The sequence below is a fragment of the Anomalospiza imberbis genome, chromosome 11 (genome assembly GCF_031753505.1).
Source record: "Anomalospiza imberbis isolate Cuckoo-Finch-1a 21T00152 chromosome 11, ASM3175350v1, whole genome shotgun sequence".
Lineage (NCBI taxonomy): Eukaryota > Metazoa > Chordata > Aves > Passeriformes > Viduidae > Anomalospiza > Anomalospiza imberbis.
This window is the reverse complement of record NC_089691.1, coordinates 6589081-6602900: the sequence shown is the minus strand read 5'-3', so window position 1 is coordinate 6602900 and position 13820 is coordinate 6589081. Positions and strand designations below refer to the sequence as shown.

General features: G+C 39.1%; 1 protein-coding gene across 8 annotated transcripts in view; it reads left to right on the top strand.

Moving 5' to 3' along the window:
* DOCK3 (dedicator of cytokinesis 3) overlaps positions 1 to 13820 on the top strand; it is a 186078-nt gene that overhangs the window by 11903 nt on the left and 160355 nt on the right. For all 8 annotated transcript variants that reach the window (XM_068201612.1, XM_068201611.1, XM_068201615.1 and 5 more), the window contains exon 2: positions 7779 to 7862. In XM_068201612.1, coding sequence (XP_068057713.1) covers positions 7779 to 7862 — 84 coding nt within the window. The remainder of the gene's footprint in view (positions 1 to 7778; positions 7863 to 13820) is intronic.

The following is a 13820-nucleotide window of genomic DNA, read 5'->3' as shown; positions in this document are numbered from 1 at the left end:
CAAAGGTAGCTTAGAAAATTCTCAAAACACAAATACCATGGAGTAAAAATTGTTGGTTCCCTCGTTTAATACAATTCCTGGGAGTGTTGGTGACACAGGAGCCAAACAAGTGAACCCCCATTTCTGTGTGATGGAAGAGTCATGTGGAGTTCTGGGCTGATGGGGCTGTTAAAAGTTGATGTGGTTCCACAACATTTGGGTAGCTCGGTAGAAGAAAATGTATAGAAAACGCTATTAAATACATATATAAAATTAATACAAATAAAAACCTTCTTTTAGGAAGGCCCAGTCCACAGATGTCTCAAGTTGGAGGAAGCCACATCCTTGCCCTGTTCTAATACCCTTCCTTCCCCTCCTTGTTTTAACCTCTGTTAGGGAAAATATATTGAATTTAGAGCCATCCTTGGTCTCATCTGGTGACTTTTGGTTTACATGGAGCCTTTATTATCATCTGAGTATTATAGGGAAGAAAATAAACTTTATCTTATTCAGCTCTTAAACCTAGCATATATTGTGTCATACTAGACGCTGTTATTAGCCAGATTAATTGGAAAAATTATTTTAGGGAAAGATACATGCATATCATAATATTAGTTTATCAGTTTGGAGTAATTACATTATTTTCTTAAATATAAAATACTAGAAAATTTAATCTTGGTCTAATATTTAATTCAATCTTTAATACTAATCAGTCTAAATCAATCTTAAGCTCAGGGACTGGCTTGTGTTCTGTGTTAACTGGTGACAACGAGTGGTAGTTGAATACAAAATGCTGTATCAGGACTGTGAAATTTCAGAGTTTGTGTTTACCCTAAGTAAACACATACTCCAGATTCTTAACTGGTGTGGTAGAGGTGTGAGTTTAAAACATGCTTATGTGTTATAAAACATAAATTACACTGTCAGAGAGCTTGAGAACTTTGACGTTTGTAGCACAGAACACAATTCAGTGTCTGCTCGGTGTGATTACCTTGTCAAGGTATTTTGGGCATGGAGCAATACAACTGCAGCTGTGCCTCTCCCATGTGTTCTCCCTGCCATTCCTCCTGAAATGGGTTTAGTTGAAGGTCTACTGAGGATGGTCAGTGCATAATCTGAACATCTGCAAGCTGAGTGTAATACACTCAGTAATTTTTTATAAAAATTTAATGACATACTTTAACCTGAAACACTTGTTCTGCAAGTGTCATCTAAAAATATTGCAAGCTACCAGAATTTTAATAAGGCAGATAATATTATTAATGAGTTTAGAACTGGAAAAAACTGCCATGAAGTCCAGGATCTATCTTTTGTAAATGGAGATGTGTTGAAAATTCATGAAATTACAATTTTTCCCCCAAATTAACCCATAGAGTACATTAAATCATGGCATTACCAACATCTTATGATAGAGAAAAATCAAAATGTGGTTTACCATATTGGATCTGTTCCAGTATTAATGATTTCTATTGTGGATGTGAAAACCTGGGAAAAAACCAATAATTTTTAAAAGCCTGATTTAATGATTTATAGACACATTGTTTAGATTTGGAGAAGGAAAGAGAAACACTGTAAACATGGAAAGCTCTTGAACTGATTTTGTTTCTCAGCCCTCAGATAAGTTCTTCTGATTTTCATTGTTACATCCTGGACAGTGAGGAGGGAAAGGGCTCTGTTCCTTTATGAAAATAAACAAATTGGTCATGAGCTGAACTGATATTATGTAGTGTAAATAGAACATTATGCAAGATCAAAATATTTTTGTAGTCTTCAGTGAAATGTGTAGAAATAGGTTAAAGAAATAAGAAAGTACATGAGAAGGCATATAGTCCTGTCAGTTCATTGCATAACTTTGAGTAAATGCTAAGAAAAAAAAAGATGTTTTAAGGGAATAAGCGGCTGGATGTGTTGGGCTGGGTAGTTCTCTGGCGTTTCCCTGTTGTTGTCCTGGGTTTTCCCACTGTTGATGTGACAAATGTGACATTTCTATCGCTGTGGTTATCAGGGCATTGACATCCATTTGAGAAGAGAAATGATCAGTGGCAGCATTGCAGCCCACATGAGACTGGCTGGGGAGGTTGGGACACAGGAACCCAAATTGGGAAGAATTATAACAGCAAGATACATTTGAAAATATATCACCGCAAAAATGAAACCACCTCTGTGGCTGGCAGCAGAAAGTAACAATGACACAGGTGAAATCCGATTCAGCATTTCTCTGAGTTGTGCTCTCCTCTTTGCCATCCTGGTGTTCAGATGAGCTCCCAAAGCAGTCACTGGCACAGGACAGCAGAAGCTCAGGTGACTCCTTGATAATCCCAGCCGCGTCCCATGCCCGGTGTCCGGCCGCGGCCGCAGCCGGGGTGGAACTTTCCCCAGGCTCCCGTGCTTCCTGGGACAGGGCCTTGCAGAGCCGAGGGTGGGACACATCCACAGATCGGTCCTGTTGGCTTTGGAGCTTGAGCGATTGTTTAATTGCTGTCACCCACCGGATCTCATGAGGAGTTTCACAGTTTGTACGCTGTGTGGAAAAGTACTTTAATTAAGTTCTGAATTCTGCTGCTTCATTTGACACTGCTCTGCTTTTTGAACTGGAAGAGGTGAACAGCAACAATTCCCTGTGCACCTTCTGTCAGTTATCCCCTCTCCACCCTTTCAGCCTTCCTGGTACAGGAGTTCCATCTTGGTTAACAATCATTCACATAAAAGTCCTTATTCAGTCTTTGCTATGTTCTCTCTCACTTCTTTCTATCTGTTCTTATGCTGTACAGTCCTTTTTGACAGAAGGGAAAACTGGAATATGGGGTTCATTGGGAATTTTATGCAATACTGTGGGTAATGGTGTCTTCCCTTTTTCCCCAAGACAATATTCTGTGTGATGGTGGGGTGCTCTCTGACAGTGGCTGAGCACTGAGTTTTATGGTAAGGCCTGTGACATTCCAGGGTTCCACTCAGTGTGGCACTAGCAGGGGAGATAATGATTTTGTGTGTGAGGTGAGGACTGTTCATCCCTCATGGAATGCCATGCAGGTGAACTGAACACTGCTCATCTGCCAGTTCTGCTTGTGGAGCTTGGGTCCATTTATAGCTCTTTATTACTCTGAATAGCCTGAGTGGCCTTAGAAACTTTGTGGCTTTTCTAAACGATGAGCTTTTTTGGATTATTTAGCAATACTTGAAACAGGAAAGATTCCAACAGAGATCCCTTCAGAGATTGCTGCTCAATCTGTCCTCACTATGGGAAATGGCTCTTTTATTTCACATCACTTTGCTGATTATTTATCTGTGCAAACACCTTCCCACTTTATCACAGCCAAGTGCAGTTTTTTCAAGAGCTATTGACAGGGGCTGTTTGAGAACATACTTTGTAAAACCTCTCAGTTGTATCAATTGGATCTTCTTTGTTCACATAGCTTTAGGTGGAGCACAGGAGGAATCAGAGGTGCACAGAGATACATTGGCTTCACAAGTCCTGTTTATCTTTTGATGGTGACTTGCAATGCAGCTGTTTATATTATACTGTGTCAGGGCATATCTATGGGCGAGGAAAAATCTGTCATCTCCTGGATCCTTGACTTTTGAAACCATCATTCCGACGCCATCTGTTCTTATATGTCGTACCCCACAATTCCTTCATATGTTCTGGTACAGCATGAGGGTCACTGGCTGTGTGAACTGGTTTGTGCCTTTCTTACTGATAAATTCCAGAGGTGAAGAGGGAAGGATTTCCTTCACTGTGGTCCAGTTTAAGTACCACAGATAAGGGACTTCAGACTTGGAGATAATTCCTGTATCACATGGCATGTGGTGCTTTTTCAAAGCTTTCCTCTTGAGCAAATGCTAGCATTAACTGCTGGCTGAAATGACTTTGTGAGGGGAACTACGACCTCCTTATAAACCTGAATGATGGCAGGGGGCTTCATATCCGAAAATGGATATTAAATATTTCAGCAGTGTGTCCTGGAATCCAAGAGGGATCAGTCAGACCTGTAAACTGGTGGGTAAGAGCTTTGCTTTGTGCCTGTATTGATGATGTGTTACTTGTGTGTTCTGGTGACCGAGGACATGGATCTTGTAAGAAATGATGGAAGCTTACGGATTGATGGACAGTTTGTAGACGATCATGTTGGGCAAACAATTTCTCTGTGGAGAGGAAAGAAATCAGTTGTCAGAGTTCTCTCTGTAAATGGTTTTCTTCAGAATAGTTGAATTACTCTGTATTGCTCATTTATATTTGTGATCATATTTTTCAAATAATGCTGCTAAGAAGAACTGTGTACCTAAAAGGGACTTCATAAATAAGATTGTCTTGCATAATGCATATTTAGCTTAACAAATGAGTAACATCCATAACTTTTTTGGAAGTAACTGTTGTAATAATAAATCAGACTATAAAAGAGCCTTAAATTTCTGTGATTCTGTCATAATCAGGTGTTGTTTTTACCATTCTTTTTTATTTCAGAAATGTTAAATTTTGTTCTTGTTACACAGTTTAGCAAGACAGTTTGGTCTATTGGGTCAGTTTATTTGGATTATTTAATTTTTCCTGACTTTGATTTAGTGTGGCTGGAAAATAATTTACTCTTGAGATTTGGCTTCCACTGTTTCGAAAATACCTATATTGCTATTCACTGATCCTACAGATTGATTATAAAAAATGTCAAACAGAGGAGACTAACATAATTTATTGATGATTAAAAAAAGGAATTAGATTCCATACTGTTGTATTGAGAATGAAGGTGGAGGGTGTTACGTTTGTGTGAGAATTAATTTTCTAATTGAGTATGATCATCAAGATTGTATCTAGAGCTGATGGGATCAGTTAATTTCTGTTTTGTGATTTTTGCTTATTTTTTCTTTTTTTGAGTGAAGTAGACCTAAGAAAAGAGCCTTGTTTATCTTATGAATAAAGCACACTGAATTCTAAAGAGCCAATTACATATTGCAGAGTCCTTGTATCAGATGTTCTTTGTGTGACCAGTAGGAACCTTTTAAAAATGGACAGCTTGTATCTGTAAACTAACACATCTATTAGAATTACTTCCTGTAAGACTAAATATATTAAAGTCACCCTTCCTGACCATATTTTAAAAAATTATTGTATCAGCAATTGGAAAACCCCCCTGTACTGTCTTTTCCTGTTACCTTTCCTTTAGCTTTTATTCCAAAATCACCTGTATTATTACATGGTAGGCAGATATTTGACAGCCAAAGAACTGGTAATTTCTGTCCCAGCTCCATCCTTGATTCAGTAGCTTTAATACAGTAAATAATTGTCATAGGAAGTCAGCTGCTGTTTGTTAATTCAGAGCACCTAATGCAGTGTTAACATGCAATAATATTTTTCAGAGTTACTTGTTGGGCTTGGCCGAGTAAGACCAGTCGGGTTGTTTTTCCTCCATGATTTAACTTTTCTGTTCTCTACAACCACTAACACCCACATGTCCCATGACTGGTGTCTCTGTCACGAGATCCATGGCTTGTTCAGAAATGATGAAAATGGTTTAGAAATGGGCTTTTAATATTATCATGCCTATATTAATTCTTAAAATTAATAAAGTATCTAAAATTACTCTCATAAATTAATATCCTATTACTGTATTAACGCTTCTCTGTTTTGTTTTCTGGTGTTTTCAAAGGTACCTTTTTACCCAAGGTGTTTGAAATTCCCCTTTTTGAGACATACATGAGTTTTTTACTGGTTTTGTTAGTTTGAACTAAAAAATCACATTTTAATACAGGACTTCATGGTATTTTGCAAATCAACTTGTATGTTCTTAATTTGTTAAAATTGCAAATTAGAAAAAAGAAAACATTTTCTGTATTTAAAAGATCCAGCTATCTAAAATACTGAAGGGGCAAAAAAAAAAAAAAAACAGAATGAAAAAAAGAGGAAAAGCCACTGGAGGTCTGATTATGTCCTGCCAGTTCATCATTTCAGTTGTCAGTGTTCCTGCACTTTGGGAGAGGCTTTAAGTAGTTTTTCTTTAGTTGAAATCCATATTTATGATTTCTTCATGGGTGAAGAATGGATCTGGAATGCTGATGAGCTTAGTTTTTGTTGGATTATGCAGTCTGCATGATTCCAGTCTGGAGCCAGTTGTTGTGTTTCTCCTGCCTCTGATGTAAACAAGAATTTAAAGCCTCATTTAACTGACGGTGACTTCTGCTGGGCCATAATAGCTGAGAGAGCAGTTTAGGTTTGTTGATGAAATTCTGAGTTCTTAACTCTTGGGATTAAATCCTGCACTGAGTCTCACTGTGGAAATGCAAGCATTTGATGCCATTTAGTTCCCTTTAGATCTTTTTTTCACTCTTTCTTGTATTGGCCTCGTGGGTATTTGCCTGATGGGTGTAGTTTGTCTTTTGTTTCCCTTGCCCATTATGAAGTGTGTGCAAAGGGTTAAACTGCAGTTTTGTTTTGGTGGAAGTTCTGTCTCTGTGTTTCTCATTATTTCTTAGAAATTCAAGGTTCAACAGACCTATCTCATGGTACGTGGTGCAGCTGGGAGTCTTGGGTTCCATGGTGTTCTTCCCCTGGACTTTATCCTGTCTGCTTCATGTGCAGTCAGAAGGGACTCATGGCTTTGGCATGGGAAGATCTTTAGGGAGGAGCTGGACTCAGCTGGTTGCAGCATGGTGCTGGGAACTCCAGGGCCGTGGGTTTGATCCCTCTATGGGCCATTCACTTGAGTTGGACTCAGTGATCCTGGAGGGTCCCTTCCAACTCAGAATATTCCATGAAATGTGCCTCCATCGCATGGGAACATCTTGACCACAGCTGGAGTGTTTGCATTCCAAGGGGAGTGAATGTTCTCTTGAGTTGGACAAAAGGATGGTGCCCACTGGGGGTCACTGTCTCAGCTCGTGGAATTCCACTTGTAATGCCCAGGGGTGTGTAGGTGACATACACGGGAGCTCTCCTGAGTGTGTGTGTACCTGGAGCAAGGCACTGGAGTGCTTGCAGTAAATCTCTGCCTGGGGGTGGTTTAATGCTGGGCCTGGGGAGAGGTAGGACCGTACCTGCAATTCACCCTTTGTTCTCACATCTCATGTTTGAGGGAACTACCCATGTTCATGTCCCCGCTGTACTTTGGTAAATATAGCTGAAGGATATATCATTATACACTGAATTTTTAAAACTTATTTTAAAAATCGAGTTTCATTTAGTATTTTTATTTATTAATATTTTCTGAAACATTAAGATGGGTTCTTAGTTTTTCCTGGTTTATGAAAATTAAAGATACCTGGAAAAGTAAGATGTGTTATCATGTTAGATAGTGCTTAGGAAAAGTACAGATTCTTATTGATTCTTTTGTATGTCTGCTTAAATATAATCCATGGTATTATAGGATTTTTGTAGTCTACTAGATGCACAGATGATATATGAAATAGTTTCAACTTGGAGAGAAGTAATTGCTGGAGTTGATTTCCTGTTGTAATCTCTGCAGTTCGGGCAGCCTGTTCCATTGATGGGTTGTGGAGTAGAGTAAGAATTGTGAGACAAGGAAATCTTTGTATGCAATATAAATCCTAGGTTGCTGATTAAAGTGATTACAAGCCTTGCTTAATTTAAAAATCTTTTTAGAAGCTCAGCTTTTATGATGTTGTTGAGCTTAATTTCTGATAAGGGCTGGAATAAACACACCTGATCAGGAAAAGTTGGCTGACAGGTTTTCTGGGCAGCTATGTAAGAGCTATTTTTATGCAGGGAGTGAGCTAAAGGGCTATGCTTAGAAGAAAATTCACACAAAGATCCAAGCCTCATGTGTCTCTCTCTCTTTTTCCCCACCCTCCAGTGATATGCAGCTTCCGAGGAACTGTTCCGCAAGGCTTGGTCCTGGAACTAGGTGAAACTGTCCAGATCCTGGAGAAATGTGAAGGTAAGTGTGATGTCCAAGAAGGAACCCCATTTTCTATGTAAGAATATAAAATATCTTAATCTAGCAGATTTTAATAAGTTCTTTGGAAATCATGATGCATCAAATCAAAGCACTTGAATAAAACCTACTCTGACCCACTTTCCGTAGGAAAGGCTGAATGCTCTTGGCACTAATCCAGTCTGATAGGGGGTCAGTGTGTTTGAAGTTAACCATCTGTCCAGAAAATCTTGAACCCTGACCTGATTGTTGTATTGTAACTGGGTCTTACACTGAATTTTCATCATGTAAAGTATAGAATTAGTATGGTTTTTTACTGTATTTTCTCAGTGTTACTGTTATGCATTTCTATTAAATGTATCAGTTTAATTACTTAGAAACATCTGAACAGGTGGAAAATATTAGTTATTAAATAGATTAACAATATCAGAAAAAATGAAAAAATATGGGTTTGGGGGAGATTTTTTTGCATTTATCTTGATGTGTGTTTTTGTACCTAAAGCAAAATGCCATTGTAAATTTTATAGTTCTTATGTGGCTGGAGATGTCTGTGTGTGAATAAATCGAATGTCCTCATGCTCTGCTTTATTCACAATGAAGAATGTGATTGAAGTTGTATGTAAAAGGAGAATTATTCTTATCCTAATGTTCAAGCAAGTGTTGTAAAACGTGTCTGGTGAGAAGTAGGTTGACAAGATACAGTAAGAGTACATGTTTCACTGTAGTCTGAGGTGGAATAATGTAACCTTATTCCTGAAGTGTTGAACAAATTCAAAACCCAGATCCACAAATTTGAATTCCAAATTAACATTCCACAAAGTTGTAGGTGTGGTTTTTTGTTTGTTCAGTTTAAAGTAATTTTTCATCTCCACTGTTAATGTTGCTCCCCAGACCTTCTGCATGCTTGTCAGCAGGCTCTGCTTTGCCTCTCTCATGCTTAGAACTGTCTTTTGCTCTTGATGCTTTTTCTTGTACTCAGGTTTTTGTTTTCCCGCTGACTTAACTCGTCACAAAAAAGTCACCTTCTCTATGCTAAATATCTAGTAAAGTACATTTGTAAAAATTCTGTTGAATGAGAGCTTTGCAGTGCAGTGGAGAAAATTACCCACAAAGAAGCTTGCTGTAAACAATCCCATGCTTTTTTAAAAACCACAAGTGCTGTTATGGGCTAAGCTCTGCTCACACACTGAGGGCAGATTGTAATTATTCTACCAGGTCATGAAAAGTAGAACGTGGTGCAAGCTCAGGAAAAAACTATCCCTTTGCTTAGGATGGGATAAATCTAAGGGAATTCAACATTGTATGTTGCTGAAAGCAGCCATGGTATTTTCCAGCCATTTCTGGGAAATTTTGAAAACTGGGAAATAAAAGCACAATCTCCAAGGAGCAGGTTTTTTATGGAAAAGCAAGTGGATAATCCAACTTGTCTTTACAGTGTTAAAATAATTAGGCTTTGAATATTTCCTTTGCTCGTAGTTTTGAGGATGATTCCTCAACAGCAATTCATGCCAATCTTCAAATTGCTGAGAAAGGAGGTCCTCAGACAGGATTTTCCTGGATGGAAGATGGTTTGTACAGAATTTTTTTGGTTTTGTATTTTAAGCCTTCCATCCTGTCATTTTGGTTGAGCTGCCTTTACCATGGACTTTGTGTATAAAAAGATAGAATAATTTTGATAATAACATCTGGAACTCCACACTATGAAACTCATCTGAATATTCAGATGGTCTGTGCTGCAGCTCTTGCATGTGTGAATTATGCAAAAAAGCACACTAAATGTGCAAAGTAGGCTCTTTAAAAGGGGAAAAAAAAAGCAGTTGCTTTTTAAGCATTCTTGTCTAAGTGGTTGTTTAACAGGGTCCTCTACTTCTGCATTCTTTGCTGGGGATTCTTTTGTGTAGACAGACTGGATAAAATAATGTTAACTCACACAAAATAAGGGTCACTGCTGTGAGAGTCAGGAGATCCACTGCTGTTTCAGTTGCACTTCTTGAATAGTTTATGCATAATTGTCTGCAGCAGGGATTTTTCTGTCTGGGTTGAAAAGATTCACATACACAAAAACTTTAGTGATGTGAGCTATGGTTTCAGAGACTTGCCTGAAGAATTTGCCTCAGAGAATTCAAGGCTGACAAAGATTCAACGAGTGGCTATACTTCTGAATGTGCTTATTTTAATCATAACAACTTACTGAATAACTGTATTTGTATCATAAAACGTGATACAAGTGTTCTTCTGTAGAGATTGGTGCAAGAAGCAGTCCATGCTTTTAGAACAATTGAATGAAAGAAGATGTAATTTCCTATTTCAAGATTTTGGGTACCACTGCACCTAAGTTTTGTAGATATTTGCAGAGTAAAGAATCAAATGTCGGTGCATACAACCACATACATGTGTTTATCTCTAAGGTTAATAAATATAAACTGATAACATGTTAAAAATATTGTGGTTGTCTATGCATTTTTAAAATGAAATAGAGTGAAATAGAGTTGTCTTTTTTAGTTTGGGTCTTGTTCACATGCTTGAAATTTTGGATTTCCCCAAATTTGTGTGCCTGCTTCTCTGTGTGACTTCATACCAGACCACAAATATCTAAATCACTGTTTTTTAACCCTTCCTAGGTCTGACAAAGGCCCCCCACTGCCCACTATGCCAGTAAATAAAAGTCATGGACTTGGTACCTGCCTTTCCTCTGCAGCTACCAAAGGCTCCTCCTGTGTTTCCATCAGACACACACCATCTGTAAAACACGAGGTGTTACCAGGGAGGTTTTGTAGTTACTGCTTTCACAAAGGACTCTCAGATCCTCCACTGCTCTTACTCAAAGGTTAGAGATGTTCATCAAGACACCACTTTGACCTGTGCTTGTCATTCACAGCTTTCCCCTCTCTGAGCCCTTCCACTATGATCTTGGCACCGAGGGAGAACTGAAACACCAAATGGAGCTCTCTGCTCTGCCTGCCGTGCCTGGAGGGGCTGGAGGGGCATGAGCGTGGCACTGGAAATGCTGAAAGATGGAGTTTTCTTTTTGTCAAGTGGCGAAGTATGAGCACACTCCCTCTTTGAAATATACATTTGGACTGTGCATTCTGAAGAACACTCTGTCTTTCAAGTCACATGGCCATTGCCCTGCCACAGGCAGTGGCTGTCAATAACTAGTGGCATTCAAACTAAATTTAAAATGTCTGTTTAGTCCATTTGTTCTTATTGCTAGAGGGCAGTTTTCTTTAGATTAAAAAAACTTCAGTAACTGTAATTATTACCTTGAGAATTTTGTATATTCACTGAAGAATGGAAACACCAGCTGATGCTTGAAGCACTAGTTAAAAGAATATTATCTTACCCATGCAAATTCTGCTATCCACACAAGTATTTATCTACATGGTTTTATTGTGTGTAGATTAATAATTGTGTTCTTAAACCATGCATAAAATATATTTAAAGTTATTCCAGCAGTAATGGCTTGGTCAAAATAAATGTTTCTGGTATTTGGGACACTTAAGCAGCAGATATAACTTGCAATTAGGGTTTTTAAAAAGTTCTTGATGAATTCAATATGCTTGAGAAGTGATGCCTTTGCCATGCTTCCAAGCTGTGCCATACAGACGAGGGAGGAGTCCCACTCCAGGCTCTCAGTGCTGTGGGAGCCCTGCAGGTTTCCTCCCATCTGAGTCAGGAGCTTACCGGTGGCTGCCTGAGCCAAAGTGACTCCTTCCCAGTCATTTGTTTTTGGCCTGAGGAAGATGTCTCCAGTGAGATCTCCCTTTTCCTCTTGGTTTCCCCCCCTTTTCATTCTTTTTTCCTTCTTTGTGTTTTGTGGAACGTGCCCATGGAAGTGAAGCCGCTCAGGCTCACGCCTCTGCTGCCAGGATCTTCCCCAGTTATTGAAAATTGTCTTTCAGAGCCCAGGAGCGGCTTCTTGACGGTCCTGTGGCCAAAGCCACTGTAGAACACATCCCATCTCTCTTTGCCTTTAGTCGTGGTAATAATGCAGCCCTGGCAGCATTATCAGCATGTTCCTGTGGCTCTGCTGGCCCAGGGCTACTCCCTGACGTGGTGCAGGCAGCCTGGGCCAGGGATTCAGCTGCTGCTCCTCCTGCCCAGCTCGGGACAGAGCGCTCCCAGCTTTGGGAAGCTTTTGCTGAGCGCTGCTCCTGTCCCTCTCCTGGGTCCCTTTGGGTGCCTTCAGCTCTGCAAAGCAGTTCACATGCAGATAACAAGGTAAAAGCATTGTTTATTGGCTTGTCTGTGCAAAAGACAGCTTTGCTTCAGGTGCGGGTTACTCACATTACTGCCAAGTACATTTATTTTTGTAGGACAAAGAATGCTTGAGTACCTGTAGGAGATTCTACTAGCAGTGCTGTATTTAAGAATACATTTTAGCTTTAGGATTTACCATAAATACTTACATAATTTATTTTCAGAATTTTGTTTGTCAAGAAGTTATATGCAGAATTTATTTTTTCCTACAATCTGCAGCTCATGATTCTTTACTTAACATTGATACTTGAGCATTATTTTTCTGAAAAGTAGATCAATATCTTTCAATTAGGACCCTTTTGCTTTTTTGTTACTGTGTCCTCTAAAGGGGTGAGCTGTTTCCACATGACAGACCTCTTATGGATTAAGTGGAAATCTGAAAAAGATTGTGATGGCTTTTAGGAGGAATATACATTTTTGTTCAACATACTTGCAAGTAAAGATCAAAAAGTAGCTCTTCCAGTCACTGAAATGAAGAGGTTGAGATGTGCAGGACTGCCCCAGAGCTATTTTTACAACTTAACTGGGGCTGCACTACTGCTGAGACTCCTGAGTGTGACACACCGTTGGAAAGAGGGGGCTTCAGTCTTTGTCCAACAGTTTGCAGATTCTCTAATGTGGCTTCAGGTTCCCCCACTGGATTTCCACAGGTACAGGTAGTTTTAGAGTAGCATTTCTGATAGACTAATTCTTGGTTTTCTTGCACCAAAGATGTGTGTGGTATGGAATATCCCTTTGGCTGATTGAGGTCAGCCATCTCAGCTAGGTCCCCTCCCATCCTCACTGCAGGCATGATCATTGTTTTCACATTACTTCATGCACAAAATTCTTGTCACTTTATAGCTGTGTTTTTCCACTTCTTGATTTTAAATCCCATCTTCTTCACCATTTCTGTGAAGTCAGTACCCTCTGAAGACCATGTGTCACTAAATGCATGCCATAACTCTGACGTATTACCAGTTATTTTTTGCAGTGCAGTGACACCTAAAGCTGTTGGTCAGTGCTGTGTCTAACCAGGGAGTGTTTAATTAATTGTTGGGGTCACAATTAGCTGAAGCACCTGCCTCGGCTTGATGACTATTGTCATTAAATCCTCCAAAGCAAATGCTCTTGAAGATGAATGATTACATCAATATTAATGTGTTTAAGGCTAATTCCAGAATGCAGGTTTAGTTCAGTTTAGGGAATAACGTAATGTAGATGCAATTTTCTATATGTGCCTTTAAAAAAAAGCATTGTACTTTTTCCCATGGCTTTTACTTTGTGATACAGAATGAGTTGTGCATTTTACAGTGTGGGGCTTTCAGCTTCTGCTGAGCTCCTTGACTGTCTCTTGCTTGCACAGAGTTGAAGGAAACTCAAAATAGAGAGGGATGACTTAAAAAAATTATACTACATTAAAAAAGATAAAAAATAAAAGAACAAGTAAGATCTAGAGAGCGCAGTTTATAAGATTTAAGGAAATCTAACAACTTCTCAAATACCTGAAGAGAACTACAAGAGGGAAGTCAATAAATGTTTTTCATGATGTCCAAAAGAAAAAAAAATCCAATATTCGAATAGAATCAAAGAAAGTTCAGGTTGTAAGGGGAATGTATGTTGTCTGAGCCACTGAAATAGGTTGTCCAGTGAGGATTTGCCATCTCCACTTGACATGAATATGCCAGATTTCCAAGTACTGTACCAAAATCTCACGTTAGC